We start from the raw sequence: 21,552 nt of genomic DNA, 5'->3' as shown, positions 1-21,552 counted from the left end.
AACATGATGTGAAATTACTTTATTATGATTGTGTTTCTTGAGTAAAGATCTACTATGATTGTGTTTCTTGAGTAATGATCTAGATCACGTTAGACAATTTTAATATGTGCATATACTTTGATTAATTGCATCCAAGCTCTTTTTATGTTCACTGCCAAATTATGCTAATTCGGAAATTGCTTAATATAAATACAATATAAAGAACTTGTTACCACCTTTTAATAACGTGTCAATAACTGAAATTTAGATAATTTGAGACGATCCAGTTGTGTGGAAAAGGTGTGCTCTTATCTCGTTAGACATTGACTTACTTTATGGCAGTCCACAATAGTCAACAGTCATACATTTTCAACTGTTTTATTTACACAATATGTAATTATTGAGGGTCTGAATTGTTAAAGACTTAAGCACCAAACGAACTTTAAAAGTGATAGTAGTTAAGTTTGACAAACGAAATGTATTTGCTTCAATTAATTTAAGGCTGCCAGACACCACCCGGTGTGAATGGCACCAGCACTTTTATTAACTGGACTGGAGAGGTGAACAGCAACGCAACTTTAGAAGCCAGCTGTTACTCTGGGTACAATATGTATGGTAATGCAACAATGAAATGCCTGCCCAACGGAACGTGGTCAACACCGCCGACATGCCATGTTATACGTAAGTCAAATAGTTTTCTTGTGATGCTGTTTACAACTAGTTTCTCCTCAACATGCTATCATTAGGCGCAAAATGGTGTTCATGATTCTGTTGATAAATACCATGATGTACTTAATAACTTATGTGCACATCGGATTTCTGCTGTTAGAATTTTTCTTTGCGTTCGGTTTCAATTTTATTTTTAAGTTCTTATTGTAAGAATTAATTCGTTCTCCAAGATCCAAGATCCACCGAATTTCGAAATTGGTAGCAGTTGACTTGACAAGGTTTATATATTTGCTTTAATTAATTTCAGACTGCAAAAGAGCACCGAATGTTATTAGCAACAGCACTTTTACAAACTGGAGTGGAGATGTTAACAGCAACGCATCGTTAGTAGCAAGCTGTTACTCTGGGTACAATATGTCTGGTAATTCAACAATTACATGTTTGCCCGACGGAACGTGGTCAACGCCGCCGACATGCAATGTTATACGTAAGTGAAGCCTGTTTTCAGTAAGACACGGAACGACTATTGTTTCCTAAATGTGGTATCAATAAGCGTCAGACTGTGCTTTCCAAATTATAATAATTTCATCTTTGTATATCTGTATAATACTGTTTAGAATCTAACTCAAATGCGTTAAAATTACAATTTCATGTTCATGTTCATATTGTCAGGGACCAAATATAACCTCTTTAATTAGTGTGTAATATTAGTAGATTGATATTCAAATAACATGATGTGAAATTATTATATTATGATTGTGTTTCTTGAGTAAATATCTACTATGATTGTGTTTCTTGAGTAATGATCTAGATCACGTTAGACAATTTTAATATGTGCATATACTTTGATTAATTGCATCCAAGGTCTTTTTTATGTCCACTGCCAAATTATGCTAATTCGGAAATTTTTAAATATAAATACAATATTAAGAACTTGTTACCACCTTTTAATAACGTGTCAATAACTGAAATGTAGATAATTTGAGACGATCCAGTTGTGTGGAAAAGATGTGCTCTTATCTCATTAGACATTGACTTACTTTACGGTAGTCCACAAGAGTCAACAGTCATACATTTTCAACTGTTTTATTAACACAATATGTAATTATTGAGGGTCTGAATTGTTAAAGACTTTAGCACCAAACAAACTTTAAAAGTGATAGTAGTTGAGTTAGACAAACTCAATGTGTTTGCTTCAATTAATTTAAGGCTGTCAAACACCATCCGGTGTGAATGGCACCAGCACTTATAGTAACTGGACTAGAGAGATGAAGAGCAACGCAACTTTAGAAGCCAGTTGTTATCCTGGGTACAATATGTCTGGTAATGCAACAATGAAATGCCTGCCCAACGGAACGTGGTCAACACCGCCGACTTGCCATGTTATACGTAAGTCAAATAGTTTTCTTGTGATGCTGTTTACAACTAGTTTCCCCTCAACATGCTATCATTAGGCGCCAAATGGTGTATATGATTCTGTTGATAAATACCATGATGTACTTAATAACATATATACACATCTGATTTCTGCTGTTAGAATGTTTCGTCGCGTTCAGTTTTAATTTCATTTTTAAGTTCTTATTGTCAGACTTAATTCGTTCTTCAAGATCCAAGATCCACCGAATTTCAACATTGGTAGAAGTTGACTTGACATGGTTTGTATATTTGCTTTAATTAATTTCAGACTGCAAAAGAGCACCGAATGTTATTACCAACAGCACTTTTACAAACTGGAGTGGAAATGTTAACAGCAACGCATCGTTAGTAGCAAGCTGTTACTCTGGGTACAATACGTCTGGTAATTCAACAATTACATGTTTGCCCGACGGAACGTGGTCAACGCCGCCGACATGCAATGTTATACGTAAGTGAAGCCTGTTTCCAGTAAGCGAGGAACGACTTTTGTTTCCTAAATGTGGTATCAATAAGCATCAGATAGTGGTTACCAAATTATAATAATTTCATCTTTGTATATCTGTATCATACTTGTTTAGAATCTAACTCAATTGCGTTAAAATTACAATTTCATGTTCAAGTTCATATTGTCAGGCACCAACTGTATCCTCTTTAAATATTTTGTAATATTAGTAGATTGATATTTAAATAACATGATGTGAAATTACTTTATTATGATTGTGTTTCTTGAGTAAAGATCTACTATGATTGTGTTTCTCGAGTAATGATCTAGATCACGTTAGACAATTTTAATATGTGCATATACTTTGATTAATTGCAACCAAGGTCTTTTTATGTTCACTGCCAAATTATGCTAATTCGGAAATTGCTTAATATAAATACAATATTAAAAACTTGTTACCACCTTTTAATAACGTGTCAATAACTGAAATTTAGATAATTTGAGACGATCCAGTTGTGTGGAAAAGGTTTGCTCTTATCTCGTTAGGCATTGACTTACTTTACGGCAGGCCACAAGAGTCAACAGTCATACATTTTCAACTGTTTTATTTACACAATATGTAATTATTGAGGGTCTGAATTGTGAAAGACTTAAGCACCAAACGAACTTTAAAAGTGATAGTAGTTAAGTTTGACAAACGAAATGTATTTGCTTCAATTAATTTAAGGCTGCCAGACACCACCCGGTGTGAATGGCACCAGCACTTTTATAAACTGGACTGGAGAGGTGAAGAGCAACGCAACTTTAGAAGCCAGCTGTTACCCTGGGTACAATATGTCTGGTAATGCAACAATGAAATGCCTGCCCAACGGAACGTGGTCAACACCGCCGACTTGCCATGTTATACGTAAGTCAAATAGTTTTCTTGTGATGCTGTTTACAACTAGTTTCCCCTCAACATGCTATCATTAGGCGCCAAATGGTGTATATGATTCTGTTGATAAATACCATGATGTACTTAATAACATATATACACATCTGATTTCTGCTGTTAGAATGTTTCGTCGCGTTCAGTTTTAATTTCATTTTTAAGTTCTTATTGTCAGACTTAATTCGTTCTTCAAGATCCAAGATCCACCGAATTTCAACATTGGTAGAAGTTGACTTGACATGGTTTGTATATTTGCTTTAATTAATTTCAGACTGCAAAAGAGCACCGAATGTTATTACCAACAGCACTTTTACAAACTGGAGTGGAAATGTTAACAGCAACGCATCGTTAGTAGCAAGCTGTTACTCTGGGTACAATACGTCTGGTAATTCAACAATTACATGTTTGCCCGACGGAACGTGGTCAACGCCGCCGACATGCAATGTTATACGTAAGTGAAGCCTGTTTCCAGTAAGCGAGGAACGACTTTTGTTTCCTAAATGTGGTATCAATAAGCATCAGATAGTGGTTACCAAATTATAATAATTTCATCTTTGTATATCTGTATCATACTTGTTTAGAATCTAACTCAATTGCGTTAAAATTACAATTTCATGTTCAAGTTCATATTGTCAGGCACCAACTGTATCCTCTTTAAATATTTTGTAATATTAGTAGATTGATATTTAAATAACATGATGTGAAATTACTTTATTATGATTGTGTTTCTTGAGTAAAGATCTACTATGATTGTGTTTCTCGAGTAATGATCTAGATCACGTTAGACAATTTTAATATGTGCATATACTTTGATTAATTGCAACCAAGGTCTTTTTATGTTCACTGCCAAATTATGCTAATTCGGAAATTGCTTAATATAAATACAATATTAAAAACTTGTTACCACCTTTTAATAACGTGTCAATAACTGAAATTTAGATAATTTGAGACGATCCAGTTGTGTGGAAAAGGTTTGCTCTTATCTCGTTAGGCATTGACTTACTTTACGGCAGGCCACAAGAGTCAACAGTCATACATTTTCAACTGTTTTATTTACACAATATGTAATTATTGAGGGTCTGAATTGTTAAAGACTTAAGCACCAAACGAACTTTAAAAGTGATAGTAGTTAAGTTTGACAAACGAAATGTATTTGCTTCAATTAATTTAAGGCTGCCAGACACCACCCGGTGTGAATGGCACCAGCACTTTTATAAACTGGACTGGAGAGGTGAAGAGCAACGCAACTTTAGAAGCCAGCTGTTACCCTGGGTACAATATGTCTGGTAATGCAACAATGAAATGCCTGCCCAGCGGAACGTGGTCAACATCGCCGTCATGCAATGTTATACGTAAGTAAAGCACGTTTTAAGCAAGACAATTTACGACTATTTTGTCCTCAAATGCTATAATTAAGTGTCAAATGTTGTTAATGCTTCCGCTGATATTAATAAAAATATACTTCATTACCATCTGACTAATTAACCGTGTTAATATGATAGCTTTTAGTTTTAATATACATAAACATTCGTCACGAAACACATGTTTGTGTATTTCGTTAACATAAGCAAGAACTACCTTGCCCTATGAACAAATGCATATTTAACATAAGCTTCACAAGTTTATCTTGATAAATCTACACGAAAGCATTATTTAAAGTTGAGTTGATATTCATTATATATTGAAACGAAATTGTCAGTTTCGGCGATAAACGGGAGCGACACAATTTGTGATTATGACGGATTTTCAGCATAAGCACTCTAATGCTTAACTTATATTTGATAGACGCTGAATTACATGGTCAATGTTTTTGCTTAAATAAATGTCAATCTTCGAATCACCACCCAGTGTGAATCCCAGAAGTCTGGTCTGGGGATGTAAAAAGCAACGAAACTCTAAAAGGAAGTCGCTTCTATGGGTACAATATTTCTGGTCAATCAACCATTAGATGTTTGCCCTACGTAACGTTGTGAACAACGCCTATTTGCAAAGTTATGAGTATGTGATGACAAGCACTTTAAACAGGGTTCGCCAGGTTTTAGCGCCCTTATGTTGTACCATGATCAATCTCACAGATTAACAAAATGAATTAATGTTTGTTTGCGAAACACCACCCAACGTTACTGTTAACAGCAATTGATCAACTGCGGCAGTGAAAAGCAACGACACTAATAAAGCAAGCTGTAACAATGGGTAAAACATGTCTGGTGAATGTAACTTAACATGTTTTCCAAATATGAGTAACACCACAGATTTGCATTGTTACAAGTATATTATGCGTATCATGGTTAAAACGACATATTGAAGCACTATTTATAATTTTACGTTGTAATAAAATGTCGTTCTGTTGCAACGCAATACAACCTGCAAGTTACAAGAAAAGCAAACTGCTAGAAATTTATAGAATAGCATAGCTGTTTCTATTTTTGCTGCTTTAGGTACAACATGTATGTTGATCAAACGTAAAATGTTTGCTCGAAAGAACGTGGTCAACATCAACAGTTTGCAATTATTATACGTATGCCATACCATTCATGGTTGAAAGGACACATTCAAGCACCAAAGGAATACAATTTAAAAACCTTATTAGGCCTACTACCTTTCAATAATTCAACTGCAATTGATTCCGTTATGGCGATAACCGTTTGCTTTTAGATTGCATAGACAAACAAGTTACAGATGTCTTATTCTTTGTAGAATGCGAAGTACCTGCATTCACGAATGGGAATGTACAACCTCCTCCACCTGTCTACGCGAACAAATCTGTCACATTTGCCTGTAAATCCGGCTTCAAACTAATAGGAAACAGTACCTCAAAGTGCAACTATAATGGATCATTTGATCATGTGCCAATATGTCAGCTGATTAGTAAGCAGATCCAGTATTATTTCTTTTTCTTAAGTTGATTGTCTTATGTGCTTAAATCATCATTTGTATTAGGAGTACCTTGTTACAAACTCTAAGTAGCATAGCTTATTCCACGTTTTATAATCTTGTTATTGATTCATGACAGATGCCAGTTATGGTGCCATATGTGAAGCGAGTATACCGTGCGTTACAAAGAATGCAACTTGCAATACAAATATATGTGTTTGTCCTGAACCACATGACTTTTATCTCAAAAGTAACGATTCCTGTGTAACAAGTAAGTACTAAATTCAAGCAATGAATTATTGCTTTGTTTGAACAGTGTATAATGCAAGCAAAAAAGAAGTAAGCATTCTTATAATTATCACAATTTCAATATAGTTAAGTACAAGTAATTAGATGACGATATTGAATACACTTACATAACTTTCGTCTTTTATTATCCTGCATAAATCAAAAAACTATTTAATTTCTTGTAATTAATAGTTCACAATATGGAATGCTAAATATTGATGATGGTATTGCTTATTTTAGTAGCAATGCTCTCGGACTTCAGAGATGTGTGAACATATCTGATTAACAAGTCTTATTTGTCATGTTGTCCCTTGGGCGCGGTAGTTTTGACCTATGAAAGTACAGGCACACGATGCGACGTAATATGCCAAAATAAAAACTACTTGCATTTGCGATAACAGAAAAGAGCATGAAAATAAAATATTTAATAATATAAGACTAAATGAAGCATGGTAACTCGGCTAGAGGCCATTGTTTTTTTTAAGTGGCATGATTAAAACGATATTGTATGCTAAATATTTAAACTCGGAACCTTAAAGATTAAGAAAATGTGCAATTATTTTTAAAGTCTTTATACACCATTTGACGTATTGAGTCCGCAACAGACGCGTGATTTGAAAAGACTTGAACACCAAATATTAAATCCCTGATCACGGAATTGCATAGGTGAGCTAAACAGCATTCTGTGTGCATTAACATAATGGCCGTCAAATTAAAATTTAATAAGAAACAAAAACAAAGCAAAGCATCATGTAAATTCAATTTTTACAACAATTTTATTACAATGCATTGTTTTTAATACACACACTAAAGTAATATAATTGCAATGTCGGAGTGAAAAACACGTCGAAGCTAAATCCCTTTTTGTTGTCAAGATTTGACACAACATTATCATTATCAACTTATCATACAGTACACATTTTCATAAAGTTTGCAGTGCATTGTTGAAATAGAAAATAGAAAATCAGTACATAATACCATATATACCATACCTTTCAATAAAAAAGGTTAAGTTTTCGGGTTTTTAAACCAAATAAAAACTAACGAAACTCGTTTTTTGTCTAAGACAAGGAATGTCAAATAATACATTTCACCATCAGAGGCTTTATTCAAAAGGACCGGTCTGTTCTTTCTTAACAAAGTGACCTATGTTTGTACATTCATCTTAAGTTTTGTACTACTGGTAAATTGTTCATCCGTTAATATTTGCTTTCAGAAAGTGCTGCAAGCAATCAATTACACATTAAGTATTAAATAGAAGCTTTTCATATATGAGTAGTTATATATCAATTATGGTATCGTTAAAATATCATATCGTTTCAAAATATCAGAATCGGCATTGTACATTTTCAATCTGAACGATATCCAACCATACACAATCCAGGTGGTCACATTAAGAAACCATCGTGCATGGTGTAAAGGGCGAGATTACCTTTGATGTGTATGCAAACGTTTTAAATTATATCTACGTGAAAATGATAGTTAAACATTATTTTAAAATGATTTTCAATGCATACCGAAACTCTATTTTATTCTTTATTTAATTCAACGTTTTATTATTATTGTGTCGAGTGTTTTGTATAAGGTCTGCCTTGTATTATATATCCCTCAGTAGCCACACCAGTTATTGTCTCCCGTTCACAATTAACATTTAAAAAACTACCCAATATGTAGTGCAAAATAACTGCTAGAGAAGTATACAATTTGTATAGCAAGTCTTAAGAAATATGGTATTTATCAAATACCATACTACCAGAATATAATTATCTTGAATAGATTAGATTGTGATGGTTTTTGTTCCTTTTAATTTATTCACGCGTTTGTTTTATATGCGTATCATTACTTATTTCAGGACTTTCACTCGGCAATAACTTCACATGGGCATTTCTTCAAGAAAAAAATGACTCTGTGGGTATAATTGGTGTTCACACACCGAACGCTAGAAACAAATATGCTTTTTACGTGGAACTTCGAAAAAATGAATCAATTATTGACATTGTATATTTCAACATAACTTCGAGTGGCAATGCGACTATAACTTTTAGAAATGTTCCATCAGGCGAGCGCTACATGCTGCATGTTTTTCTCTCCGACGGAGGAATTCCTAGTATGGAATACAAAAACATCAGTGTGGTTACACGTAAGCATTAATTACTAGCATTTTTATAACAGTTTGATGCATCATGTATATCACGTTAAATGGTATATTACAATTATTAGGCTGACAAAATGCTCGCTGCACTTTTGTAAGATGAAATGATAATAGCAGTGAAAATACTTTGTACAGAAATTATTAATATAAAAATTTATTATATCGTCACAACTCCAATTGTTTACGGTGCATCGTCTAACTTATTTTTTTACTGTATTACGTAATACATAACTATGAGCTATTGTGAAAAAAATCATATTACAAAAGACGTGTTTGTAATTTTAATGTCCGTAATAACATTATTCCATAGAGTATTTCATGATTTTTAATCTTCTTTATCTTACTTTTCGAGAAAACACGTTCATTACTTGCAATTAAAATAACGTCGTTGGGTCCAAATGTAATCGGTATGTGCATTTACCATTTAACCTAGTTTAAATTCATAAATTTTATAATTGTTCTATGATCAATGCATTTTTATGTTTCGAAAACTATGGCATTTCAACGTATTTTTTTAAAATTATACACGATGATTAAAACTAATAAACAAATGTCAATACATGATTAGTTTTAAAAGTTTATAAAATCGCGTTAATCTTATGCGATTATAATTATCGAATGCAGTTAACATGTTTAATTGGTAAACCGTGTATACACCCGCTTGGAATTCAAATAGTTTTGTAGTTTGCATTTATAATTGTTTATACTCACATCAATTTATACTATTCACATATCGAAAGTTGAAAATTGATTTAAATTTAGTAATGCGAAACGAAACATGAAATATGTGCTGACTGATTAAATGTTCATAAGAATATGGAAAACATACACTCCTCGAAATTTAGACAAACATATCATACATGGTCACTATATTCCTACAAGACTTTTTATGTGTATTGATATGTATTTTAAGTTTATCCCTACACATATTAACTCAAATGTATTTTATTTTGTTTTAGTATCAATTTCTTAGATTTTCTAAAACAATTTATGACAAACAGTTAGAAGATAAAAGTTACTAATAGACATGCATATTAGTGAAATGTCTTGTATGTATGAATGCATAAGCTACAAAAAAAATACAAATACATTTAAACATTATTCTTTTTCAAAGTTATAATTTTCTGATAAAAACACTTTCTACAATGTACAACCGTTCAGATAAGATTTTTCTGATGTATTTTGCTACCAATAACAGTTCTGTAGCCTACACAAATACTTTACTATTTAATACCATCATACAACTTACTGCCTGGTAAATTAATAATTAGTCCATTTGTACTGTGTACTTTCCAAAGATTGAATACTTTGTAAATCCTAATTACATGTATAACACTTGTAGTGCTAGTCGTGCTTTATATGTCCAAGGAGCTTCAATTGCCATGGTCCGCTGTTATCAGTTATTTTAGCAAAGTGGCTGCTTGTAAATCTCTCGTATTCGTCAGTTCTGTGCCAAGTTCTAGTTGTTACAGTTTTTAAGAACGTGATTATTGATACAATCATTTTCGATACACTTTTGTTCACTTCAGTACCAAACTGCAACAAGAACTGGTTGTTACAAAAAGTTACAACGGAATCATTTACATTTGTCCAACCGGCTGTTTTGGACGGTTTTGAATATTATGTTTTTGACATACCTGATGAGGAATCGTTCATCATAAATGATAAAGTGTGCAACAAATCGAGCACCTGTGTATTTCTAAAAACTCTCGTGAATTTGAACGTCACTGGACTTACATCTGGGTTGCCATATACTATTTTAATTCAAACTGCAATCGCGAAAGGAGATTACACAGCTTACTCGCTAAGTGAGGTTGTTTGCCAGACGTTCAACAATTACACTGGTAATATTTTTATTTCGTTTTTTATTTAAATCTAAATATGAGTATTTAATAAGAAATACCTATTGCTATACATTTATGACATTTACTTAACCTATTTATTTATAAGTACGCATACAACACTGTGTATAATAATTTTCGCTTTTGATTTGTTGAGTATTTGCCAATTGAGGGTTAATACTGTAATATATAATATGTATTTCATATACGATGTTAAATAAGATTTTGAAATTTACTATTCTAGTACCTGAGCTACCCAACGGTCTTGAAATTCCAACTGCAAACATAGACACAAACAGTTTCGTAATACAGTTTGCAAATGAAACGCCAACTAACTTCGTGTCCTGGCAAGTGGATGTTTACAATGACAGCTCTGCAGAACTAGTTACTTCCAAGACTGAATATAAAAACTCTTCAAATGTTATGACTATAAGCGATAAAATAGAACCTGCCACAAAGTATATTGTACATGTGATTGCAGCTGTCCCATACCAGATAAGCCTTTCTAAAAACTTCACTTTTTATACAAGTAAGATTTGGCTTTAACGTTATTACAATTAAATATGCAGTGTTTTAATAATAAAAAATCAGATTGTGCATATAATTACATACACACCATGATATTTTGTTTATTTGAATATATATTTAATATGATAACACATATGTGTCATTCTAACTATACAAATAAGTGTAGTTAACGTAATATTTAGCAGTAATGGTGCCGTTATCTAAATAAATGGTGTCTATAAGGCATGTTACATCCTTCAGTATATGCATGTACAGAATTGGTTTGCATTATCATCTGCAGGGCCCACCAGCCTATCACCAGCAGAACTCGGACATGTATCAACAAATAGTATTACACTAGTTTTCAACCGAACACTTCACTCTGTAAGATACACACATATTACTGTTCGTGTTAAAAACTCAACTGTCCGGTTCAAGGGTGCGTGCGATAGTTTGAATGTTTACAGTATGAATTGCACGTTCAAAACACCAATTAACGATACAGTAATGGAATTGTCAAGTCTTTCACCAGGAACACTTTATAACATATCAATATTCACTTCCATCGGTGATATGGAGAACATTTTTCCACAAGTCATTCAATCATATACTGGTAAGAAGTTTACAATTTATCCCTTTAAAGTTGCATAAATGATGCTGAAGTGGCAATTTAAATATTGTAGAAATTTGCAGTAATTCTGGTAAGCATGTCTAAGTAATTATTTATACATTCCTAAATCTTTATTATACCTGAATTTATGTGTAAGGCGTAATCCCAGTGTATTATATTGTTGTTCGCTTCAAAAAACGCAAATTGTATGTTTCAATTGTCTGTATCATCTTATATTAATATAAAACATTGCAGAACCAAACAGTATACAGTCTGAAAACATCGATATAAAGAACCTATCAGAAAGCTCAATCAGTGTAATTTGGACTCGGCCCGGACATGTCAGTGGGTACAACGTCACGTTTAGATGCATAAGCCCGAACGAGAATTCAACAATAGCCCCTGTGCTTCAAACAACGGTAGATAAAGAAGAGGCATCTGTAAATGGCCTTGATCCAGGATCATTTTGTAATGTGTCTGTTCAAACTTTTTTAAATAATGGCATATATCGAATCTTATACGGCAGTGTGACACAAAAACATTTGCAGAACAGCAGTCATGAAACAGGTACATTGAAACATACTAAACTGTTATATGCAGAGAATCATTTCAAAATAAAGATTTTAATTTTATGTTGTTTGTTCATATGTTAACAAATGGATATGTATATCGATAAGCACCCAGAGAGGTTCGAGGCCACAATATTTCTAGTATAGGATCAAGAGCAGCTGTTATTAACTGGCTTACGCCCAGCATCAAAAACGGAGTTATTCGCAACTATATCACGTGGATTGTCGCATCTAACAATACATGTTTAGAGGCAATGGTATGGACTTGCTCGGACTGTAGCAAAAGCGATGCTTCTTTTAACATTCACACTTCAGACGTAAGTAAAGTATTATTATTTCGGAATTTGACAATCGTGCGATCTATTTTCATAACATGTTGTGAATTGACATCTAATATTATTAAGAATTATGTTTCAAGAAGTTGATCTAATGTATTATCTTACAGATTTCCCAATGCTCCGCCGTCGCAAATAATACATTCGTTACATCGAAGCAGGAGTTTAATTGGTTCCTAACAACGTTGCATCCATACAGAAATTACACCGCTTATATAGCTGCATGTACAGTAAAATTAGGAACGAAAGCTCACTTGCAAATAATTACTCTTGAAGACAGTAAGTACACAGAAATACAAACATTTAGTATATGATCTATAAACATGCACGTTTTCGTTAATGGAGATTGTAGTAGTCGGAAGACAATTTATTCAATAGTCTTAAAAATCCGTTTTGCCCGAGTAAAACATGTTGTCTAGAAATAATTGCCAATAATACCCGTTTTAAGACATGCCGTTCGTGTAACAACAGCCGCAACAAAATATTTAACACTTAGCTCAATGTTACGCCTAACAAATGCATGAATACAAATTACATAATGTAAACATATTCATGTTCTCGAATACTTAGTACAATTGGACCTAATGTTGCACACATAATAATCGTTCTCTTTTACAGTAATAAATGTTTTAGTATATCACTTAAAGGGGCCTTTTTACAAATTTTGGCATGTATTGAAGTTTGTCTTCAAATGCTTAATATTGATACATGTAAACATTGGATCTAAGAAGCCCCAGTAAAAAAAAACAAGAATACAAATAAAGACAGAAAAAAGTAACCCTCAACTGGACTCGAACCACTGACCCCTGTAGTAAAAGTCAATCGCTTATACCACTCGGCCATACGTACTCGTACAATGAATGTTGTATTTTATACTTTATATAAGCAATCCTCGTAGTATCACAAATTATTACGACAACAACAGAACTCTCCAAATTATTCGATCGTTTTACGTTGCAACGCTTTATAATTTTCAAGTTGATAGACCCGATATCTTTTGTTCTTATGTTTGGATATTTTGGAGCAAGTGCGTAAATGTATATTGATTAGATAAACATTTCTTTGTAAACAATATATTCGACGTAATGTATGTAAACTATAATTATTATGTAGATATTAAATCTCCCATAACGAGTATCTCTTGATACCTTACGGATTAAAGCTAAATGAACATAAAATAATAATTTAAACAACATTTCTCAGTTCTTTAAATGTAGTCTGGCAGCGATTCTTTTGTATCACTTAGAATGTATATTCATAATCAATATGTTAGAATAGTTACTGTTTATTGATATACGCAGATCACTTATAGCATCAGATACATACAATAATTTTTATAGTGTGTAAACACTGAAAGGCAACACACAGACAAACAGTATTATGTACACTGCACAACTGTTTTATTAAACTAATTATTTAATACAAATCATAGTAGACTTTAAAAGACATGTTTAATACATGTCCCTACTAATATCTTCCATGAAAATTTTGCAAGGAATTCCGCTGATCAAGATCTTAAAGAGGTGTGCCGTCACCGTAAAAGTTCGCACAGTCAGAGAAGAAGCAATAATGCTCGCAACATAAATCAAAACGTACACAATATAAGATATCGGAGTAATGCAACTAATGAAATTATTTCAGTTCCTGGAAAACCGGTGAATTTGCATTATTTGACGGCATCTGCTGCTTCTCTTAAACTTAAATGGTCACCTCCAAGCGAGCAGAATGGAGTGGTAAAGAACTACACGGTGATGTACACCTTTTATAATAGAATTTGCAGCGAAACAGGCGTCATCAACATATCCACTATAATTACAAACAGCAGCGAGGTGATGTTTACAGATATTTTCCCATTTTGGTGGTATAATATATCAGTGAAAGCAACTAACAAAATAGGCACAGGGAATTATACAGATGTCCTTCAGATTCAAACCAACAAATCAAGTAAGAGACTCCGAATCTGCCTTATTAACTATTTGTCTTGCCTTATGGTTGTGACAATTGCATGAATCATATTTTCTAAAAAAAATCATACATAATACAACCAATTTTGTATTTTAAATATTAAAACTGTGTCTTTGAATATAGATCCAGATGTTGTAAATACCACGAGCAGCTTTTCTGTGTATGCACGCAACGCCACAATGAATTGGACTGATCCTTGTTTTAAAAACGGAATACTGAAACGATTCTATGTGGAGCTGCTGAATTCATCAAGTGCATATTTTATGAATGAAACCTGGGCTTCTTATTTCGAAACGAACGCTTCCACACACGAACTACTCCTAATGGAGTTGCTTCCTTTTAGAAATTATTCTGTACGTGTAAAGGCGGCTAACAACGCTGGAAACGGGACATATAACGTCTCCCACATATTCATGACGAATATCGATGGTAGTATAATATAAATCGTATATGTTTAGTCGTAATTTATTTAAACTCAACATGTGACGCATAGCATTCTTTTATGTGCATCATTTGTTAAGTAACACAATCAAATCGAACATAATTGCATTGTCTATTGTAATTTGATGCTTTTGCTTCCAGAAATAACGAAACTTCATAATCAAGATAAATGTTATTTTAGATAAGGCAAGTAACCAATGCTTATACAATACAGGACAATTAATAGATGTGACCATTACACGCAACATTTCAGTTCCAATGGCACCGAGCGATCTACGACAAGGCAGTACTAATTCATCTTACGTAAGGATTAACTGGAACAAAACGATGCATTACACTGGTCCGACAAAGTATATCATCAACGTCACTGACGACAATGATAACGTACCATTTACGAGTTTTGTCACACACGAAGGATGGTGGATCGGTGAGCTTTGTTCGTGCCTTTTTCTCTTGTCGTTGATTTCTTGTTTTTCCTTCATTTGAATATATGACAGAAAATAACATCAAATGACCGCAATAATGTACGATTTGTCTTGTCGCATATCAAGAGTTTATCATATATGACTGTTTATTGCGTATGTAAGTCAATAAGAATACATATTACCATGTGAACTTGATAACAAGCTATTTGTGTATAACATAAATATAAGAATGCCCATTTATGGCATATGCGCGGTTACGTTGAGAAGCAAGACTACCGTTGAATATTTCAAATGAAAATTCCTTTTTAGTTGTTTTAATGGTATTTTCAGGTAATGGTTTGCGTTATTTTGGCACTCTCTTAAATACTTATAATTATTTCACAGATCAGTTAGCTACACATGTCGAACTTTTCGACCTAGATGCTTTCTGGAAATACTCCATAGCTGTCACTGCGGAGACATCGTATCAAAATCAGGGACCTTTACGTAGTGAATCCACTAAAGTCATCGTTCAGACGGCTGAAAGCGGTGAGACTCAATACTACTAAACAACAAACACCACAAAAACAAAACAATAATACTAATATAACTGCTACTTCTTCTTATATTTATAAAACAACAACAACAACAACAAATGGTACAACAAATGCTACTAAAATTACAACAATTTCTACTACGCTTTGCTTTTACTTATAATAGTATAGTGCTGTTGCTGTTTCTGCTTCTCATACTACTTTTACTTCTGGTACTGCTTTTGCTGCTGCTATTCGCGGTGCTACTGCTTGTGCTGATGCTTGTACAGCTGCTTTTGTGACCACACTTCCTACTGCTTCTGCTACGGCTGATGCTGCTTTCTCTTCTACTTCTACTGCTGCTGCAACATCTTCTTTTGGTGATGCTACTTCCTTTTATTATACAATTACTGCACATACGGCTGCTGATGCTACTGCGTTTACTACTTCTACTAGTGCTGCTACTAATACTTTATTTGCTACCATTAATTTTGGCGCGTCTGCTGCAACTCTTATATTCCTTCTTCATGTACGGCTACTGCTGCTACTAATTCTTACATTACTATCTTATCTTCTTCAAATGCTGCTGCTGTTGAAACTACATCTTCTTCTGCTGCTGCTTATCTAATGATGCAAAAAATATAGAAAGAAAACGAAATGAACAAGATGTGTTTGTGAAACACTATGTCACCCCCCATATATTTGACCTTTGACCTTGAAGGATGACCTTGACCTTTCACCGCTCAAAATGTGCAGCTCCATGAGATAAACATGCATGCCAAATATGAAGCTGCTATCTTCAATATTGCAAAAGTTCTGGCAAATGTAAAAGTTTGACGCAAACAAACGAGCCAACAAACCAATTGACCTTTCGACAGCCGATTGATTGACAGGCTTATTAACCAATCAGATTACAGCATAGATTAGGCCCGTTACTATCCGCCATTTTGTCCGTCAAACTCGCCGTTGTCCGACACATAAGCTTATACGTAATTCTGTGTTTTAAACAAAGAAAATGGTTGAAAGGTGCTGTTATGGCACTTGTTATTCAGACACAAGGTATCCAGAACGGTTAAAAGATGGAAGTACGTTTTTTCCGTTCCCTCAACCGGGTACTAATCTTGAAAAATTCAAACGTTGGACTCGTCTTTGTGGTCGTCCACACGAACAGCTTAATCTCAACATATTAAGCGATCGCCCGAAAGCAAAACACAGTCGTTATAATAAGATACTACGCGAAAATAGAAAATGTAAGTTTTGCAACGGACACGTTATAAAAAAGAGTATAACTTTGTACTTGTTTATCCTCTATATAGACAAATTAGAAAGGAACATTTAAAACCATTTTTCAAAGGTGGCCAACGTTAAATAAATTTGACATTCTAATGCAGTCGGCAAATAAATAAGACATTATAAACTTTGCTAGATTTTTTTAATGCTAATGAAATGCGTAATAATAAAGACAATCAGTTATTATTTTTAATAATATCACATAGAATAAAACATTTTTTATTTCTTTCGGTTTAAGTCTTCCAAATTTAATGTAAGTTAAGAAACTATTTTAAAATGCGCAAGTAATTATCAATAGGGGCCAATAAGTGTCATTTTACACCATATGTGGGCTTTCTACTAATCCGTTATCAAAACAGATGCCGCAAACTGTGAATGACCCTTTGAAAACCCGGTCTGATTAGCGAGTTTTTTTGTACATGAAAATTCTTTCAACTTCTTATATTTTAAACATTGCAGAAGATAGTTTTCGAGGAAATAATAATATATAATAATATATTGTGTATGTTACTTTTTTGACGACTTTGACTTTGTTATACGATTATAACAATGCGCATGGGTCATTTTGACCAAACGCATTGTAGATATGTGTTATATCGGATTTCAATAAAAACGTTCTTCGTCTTCTTATATAATAAATTTACTTACCTGTGCCACATTTGCGATGTTGCCATCGGTTTGCAAAATTAACGGCTTTTAATTAAAAAACTGAAACATTTATTATTCAAGGAAAAATATTGTGACTAACGAACAATTCATACTGTATGCGATAATTTGCGATAATTTTGCCGACTTTGATAATAAAATTAACGGCTTTTAAGTAGACTAATAAACAAGTTATGACTATTTAATAGATATGATAATTATATTCAGCATAACTATTCAATGATAATAAAAAGTATTGTATGGCCTTTCTGGCATACCATGAGGCCTTTTTGGTTCACTTATGCGGCCGATTCGCGTAGCCATTTTTATGACGGACTTCGGCGGAGTGACCCCCCTTGAAATCGGTGGGCGTGGCTTCACTCTCGCTGTCGAAAGGTCAATTAACAAACAAACAGACAGGGAAAAAACAATATGTCCACTAGTATAGACTGGGGACATGAAAATCAGCTGATTTAACATTAACATAAAATAAGAAATAAAACAGTTTTAAAATATCGTATACTATTGTGTCGGATTGTTTCTTTTAAATTTCAGTTCCGGGAAGACTCCATAATCTAAGCGCCGTATCCGAGCTAGACGTTTCGAAACCACCAATGTTGTACGTGAATTGGCTGGCTCCCATAGAAAGAGATCGTAACGGCATAATTGTTGGATATGAAATATATTGTTCAAATAGAAACCGCAAGGTACAAACAGCACAAATTTATAATATCTTTGTTGGAATTGTCTTTTACATAAGCATGTTTTTAACATATATGTTGCTTGATACCATAAATACTAAATAGTTTCAAATCGGCCACATCTTTGTATTAACAGCTATGCATAACTAATGAATTACACTTAAGCAACATTTCGCTGTGTTCTTTTCAGTTTGGTGTTAGCGCGTCCACTCTGAGTCACAATATTACGATGTACATCGACAACAAATCAAATGTGACCGTTGAGGTAGTTCTTTATAAGTTTTTGACTTCAGCACTTAGAAATAAATTTCAGTTTATCAGAATCTGTAGTTTCATTATCCCTATATTTCTATATTTCTAATGACTCACTCAACTATTGGCTTTTCTAAATTTACAGATCGTTTTATTGTTTTTTTTTCGAAGGAGTCATTCATTTTGTTACAAGTATTTTTTTGTGTAAAGGTTCGCGCCGCAACGAGTGTTGGATACGGAGAGCCGTTCACCGTGACGGTCGAAGTTAAACCAGGAGGTATACACACTTTAAATACTTTAAACACGATACTCGTATTTATTCAGCGTGTTTAATTTGAATTAAGGCTAAACCCGATATTAAATTGAAGCATCTTGATTGAGTTAAATATATATATATATATATATATATATATATATATATATATATATATATATATATATATATATATATATATATATATATATATATATATATATATATATATATATATATATATATTTCAGCGCCGGAAGTTCCTCCCGAAACCCCGTCAAATCCTTTGACGAAAATAGCTCAAATTCCGGTTGCTGATGACAAAAAGATGATAGCTGTACAACTTTCACAGTCATTCTTGTGTAGTAATAAAACTGGTGCACCTGTTCAGTGGGGAGTAATAGTTGCACAGGAAAGTAAAGCAACTGGTAAGTGATCACAAGTGTTGGCAGCTCCTCTAGCCCGGTTTAAACCTCCAATACTTTGCATTAAACATTCCAAGGCGCTGACCCCATGTTAAATAAGTAATTGTGCAGTCTCGTGTTTTTGTTCCAAATTGTTTACGGAATAGATCAATTTTATTTAATAAAGGATCTATCTTGTGTTTACAATACCTTTTTCTTCCGGTTATGTTTCTGCAGTTACATTATTCTTATACATTGTCGACATATGCATTATGGAAAGTTATTTTTTCATATTAAATAATTATTTTTACCCAAGATCTCTCCTTCGTTGGGAGTCACGGCGAGTACCAAACCAGAAAAAATATCATGTACAAGAAGTGGTCCGAGGTTAAGGACATGGATGACATTCCACCATATTTGGCAACTGGTCCTCATTGGAGCCCTTCTTGTATAAAAGGTAATAACTGTTAATGTACGATGTCATTTGTTTTCGTAACCATCGCAAAATGCTGGTAGTGTTATTCTGAAGAAGTATTCATTAAACAATATGGTTAATAAGTAGCTTTAATACTTGCAGGAGGAAACAAACGCCGACGACGAGCTGCTGTTGAAGAAATAGAACCGTTTAACTTCATCATTGGCAGTGAGGATTGTTCGAATAATCAAGAGTACTGCAATGGGCCTCTTCAGCCAGGAAGATCATACAGGTGAGTGTGATTGAACATCCAAAGAAATGATCAAAATATATAAGCAAAGTATCAAAAATTGTATTTAAACACGTTTCCTGTGCTAGTTTGTGATGAAGGGAATAACATATAGTGGTATACCTCGAGTAGCGACTGTAAATGATATATAAAGACAAGTGAATATAGTACATATAAAGCTGCAACGGCTTATAATATAGCTTTTTATTAATTCTTTATCTTATGAAAAAGATTTTGACGACCACAATAAATGAATAAGAAAATATATTAATATTTCAGCTTTATTCAATATTAGTTTAATAAGAAGTTGTGTAACGCTAACGACAAAAATAAGGGAAACCTACACGCTATTTAAGGTTAACAAGTGTAGTTTAATGGTCAAATAAATCCAATTGTGGAATTTGTACGGACCGTTATTTTCCTCAAATTAGTGTTTTATAATAATTTAGCTTTAAACTCTAAACACTATGCAATATGTGTACAAGACGGTTGACAAAATACCCTTGATTTCCCTTAAAACATATATAAATAATGAAAAGTATGGGAATCGCAACATAATAGTTTATTTTGAAAACAAAAGAGTGAATATTTCTAATGAACAGACGTTTCAGATTAAGAATAATGTAAAACAGTTATAACAGCCAAAAAACAAGATTGATAAAAAGTGTACCAATGTCTTAGTAAAATAGCCAATTTGGCAAATCTGTGAACAAGTCCCTTTAACGTTCTCATTTAAATTTGATGTTTGAGGATTTTGATTTTTTTTTCCTAGTTGGGGTTGCAATATTGATTTTTTTTTCACCAGCACTTACGTAAAAACATTTAAACATGTTTTTCTTTGCATTTAAATATTGTATTAATATAGCGACGACATGTGCATTATGTTTCTGACAAAAGATATCATAACTAAAACTGCAATGCTTATTAATATCAGAGTGAAGTCATTTGCGTGCACTTCCTCCGGATGCACAGAAACACTGTATTCACAGCCCATTAAAACAGGTACGTGATATAACTTACTGTCTCAAAGCTCATTCACCTACATAACGAAGACATGCAAATGCTCATTCACACCTGGAATACATATTCATTTTATCATGCAACAACTTAAAACAATAAAGACCTGAATACCATACTCGTTCGTGACGATACATATTTTAAAGTAAAAATATACAAATTATTGAAAGGATTATATAGAGACATATTTATTGTTTGATTTAGCTCCTGACCTTACGGCAGCTATTATCGGCGGTGTTGTGACAGCGGTTGTAGTCATTGTCGTTGCAGGAGTTGTTGTTATTATCTACATGAAACGGACAAAGCGACTGTAAGAATCATTTTAGTTTA

The 21,552-nt window shown here is 33.4% G+C and overlaps 1 protein-coding gene across 1 annotated transcript; it reads left to right on the top strand.

Moving 5' to 3' along the window:
* Nucleotides 1–605: 605 nt before the first annotated feature.
* Nucleotides 606–21,215, top strand: LOC127849852 (phosphatidylinositol phosphatase PTPRQ-like). The gene is made up of 18 exons (XM_052382603.1): nt 606–660; nt 1,858–2,037; nt 3,234–3,413; nt 4,610–4,789; nt 6,135–6,305; nt 11,965–12,276; nt 12,387–12,595; nt 12,724–12,892; nt 14,702–15,007; nt 15,273–15,446; nt 15,829–15,972; nt 18,447–18,598; nt 18,783–18,857; nt 19,055–19,121; nt 19,349–19,525; nt 19,818–19,958; nt 20,079–20,208; nt 21,140–21,215. Exons 1-18 carry the CDS (start codon nt 606–608, stop codon nt 21,213–21,215), a joined length of 2,898 nt encoding a protein of 965 aa, XP_052238563.1.
* The last annotated feature ends 337 nt before the right edge of the window (nt 21,216–21,552 follow it).

Source organism: Dreissena polymorpha, chromosome 11, assembly GCF_020536995.1.
Source record: "Dreissena polymorpha isolate Duluth1 chromosome 11, UMN_Dpol_1.0, whole genome shotgun sequence".
Classification (NCBI taxonomy): Eukaryota; Metazoa; Mollusca; class Bivalvia; order Myida; family Dreissenidae; genus Dreissena; species Dreissena polymorpha.
This window is presented reverse-complemented; position numbering and strand designations above follow the sequence as displayed.

Bases quoted from the DNA above. Each gene is read 5' to 3' on its own strand.
- LOC127849852 (XM_052382603.1), top strand. From the start codon at position 606: ATGAAATGCCTGCCCAACGGAACGTGGTCAACACCGCCGACATGCCAT. The intron at 3,414-4,609 runs GTAAGTCAAATA...AATTAATTTAAG, and splicing joins GCCGACTTGCCATGTTATAC to GCTGCCAGACACCACCCGGT. The intron at 15,973-18,446 runs GTGAGACTCAAT...TTTAAATTTCAG, and splicing joins CGTTCAGACGGCTGAAAGCG to TTCCGGGAAGACTCCATAAT.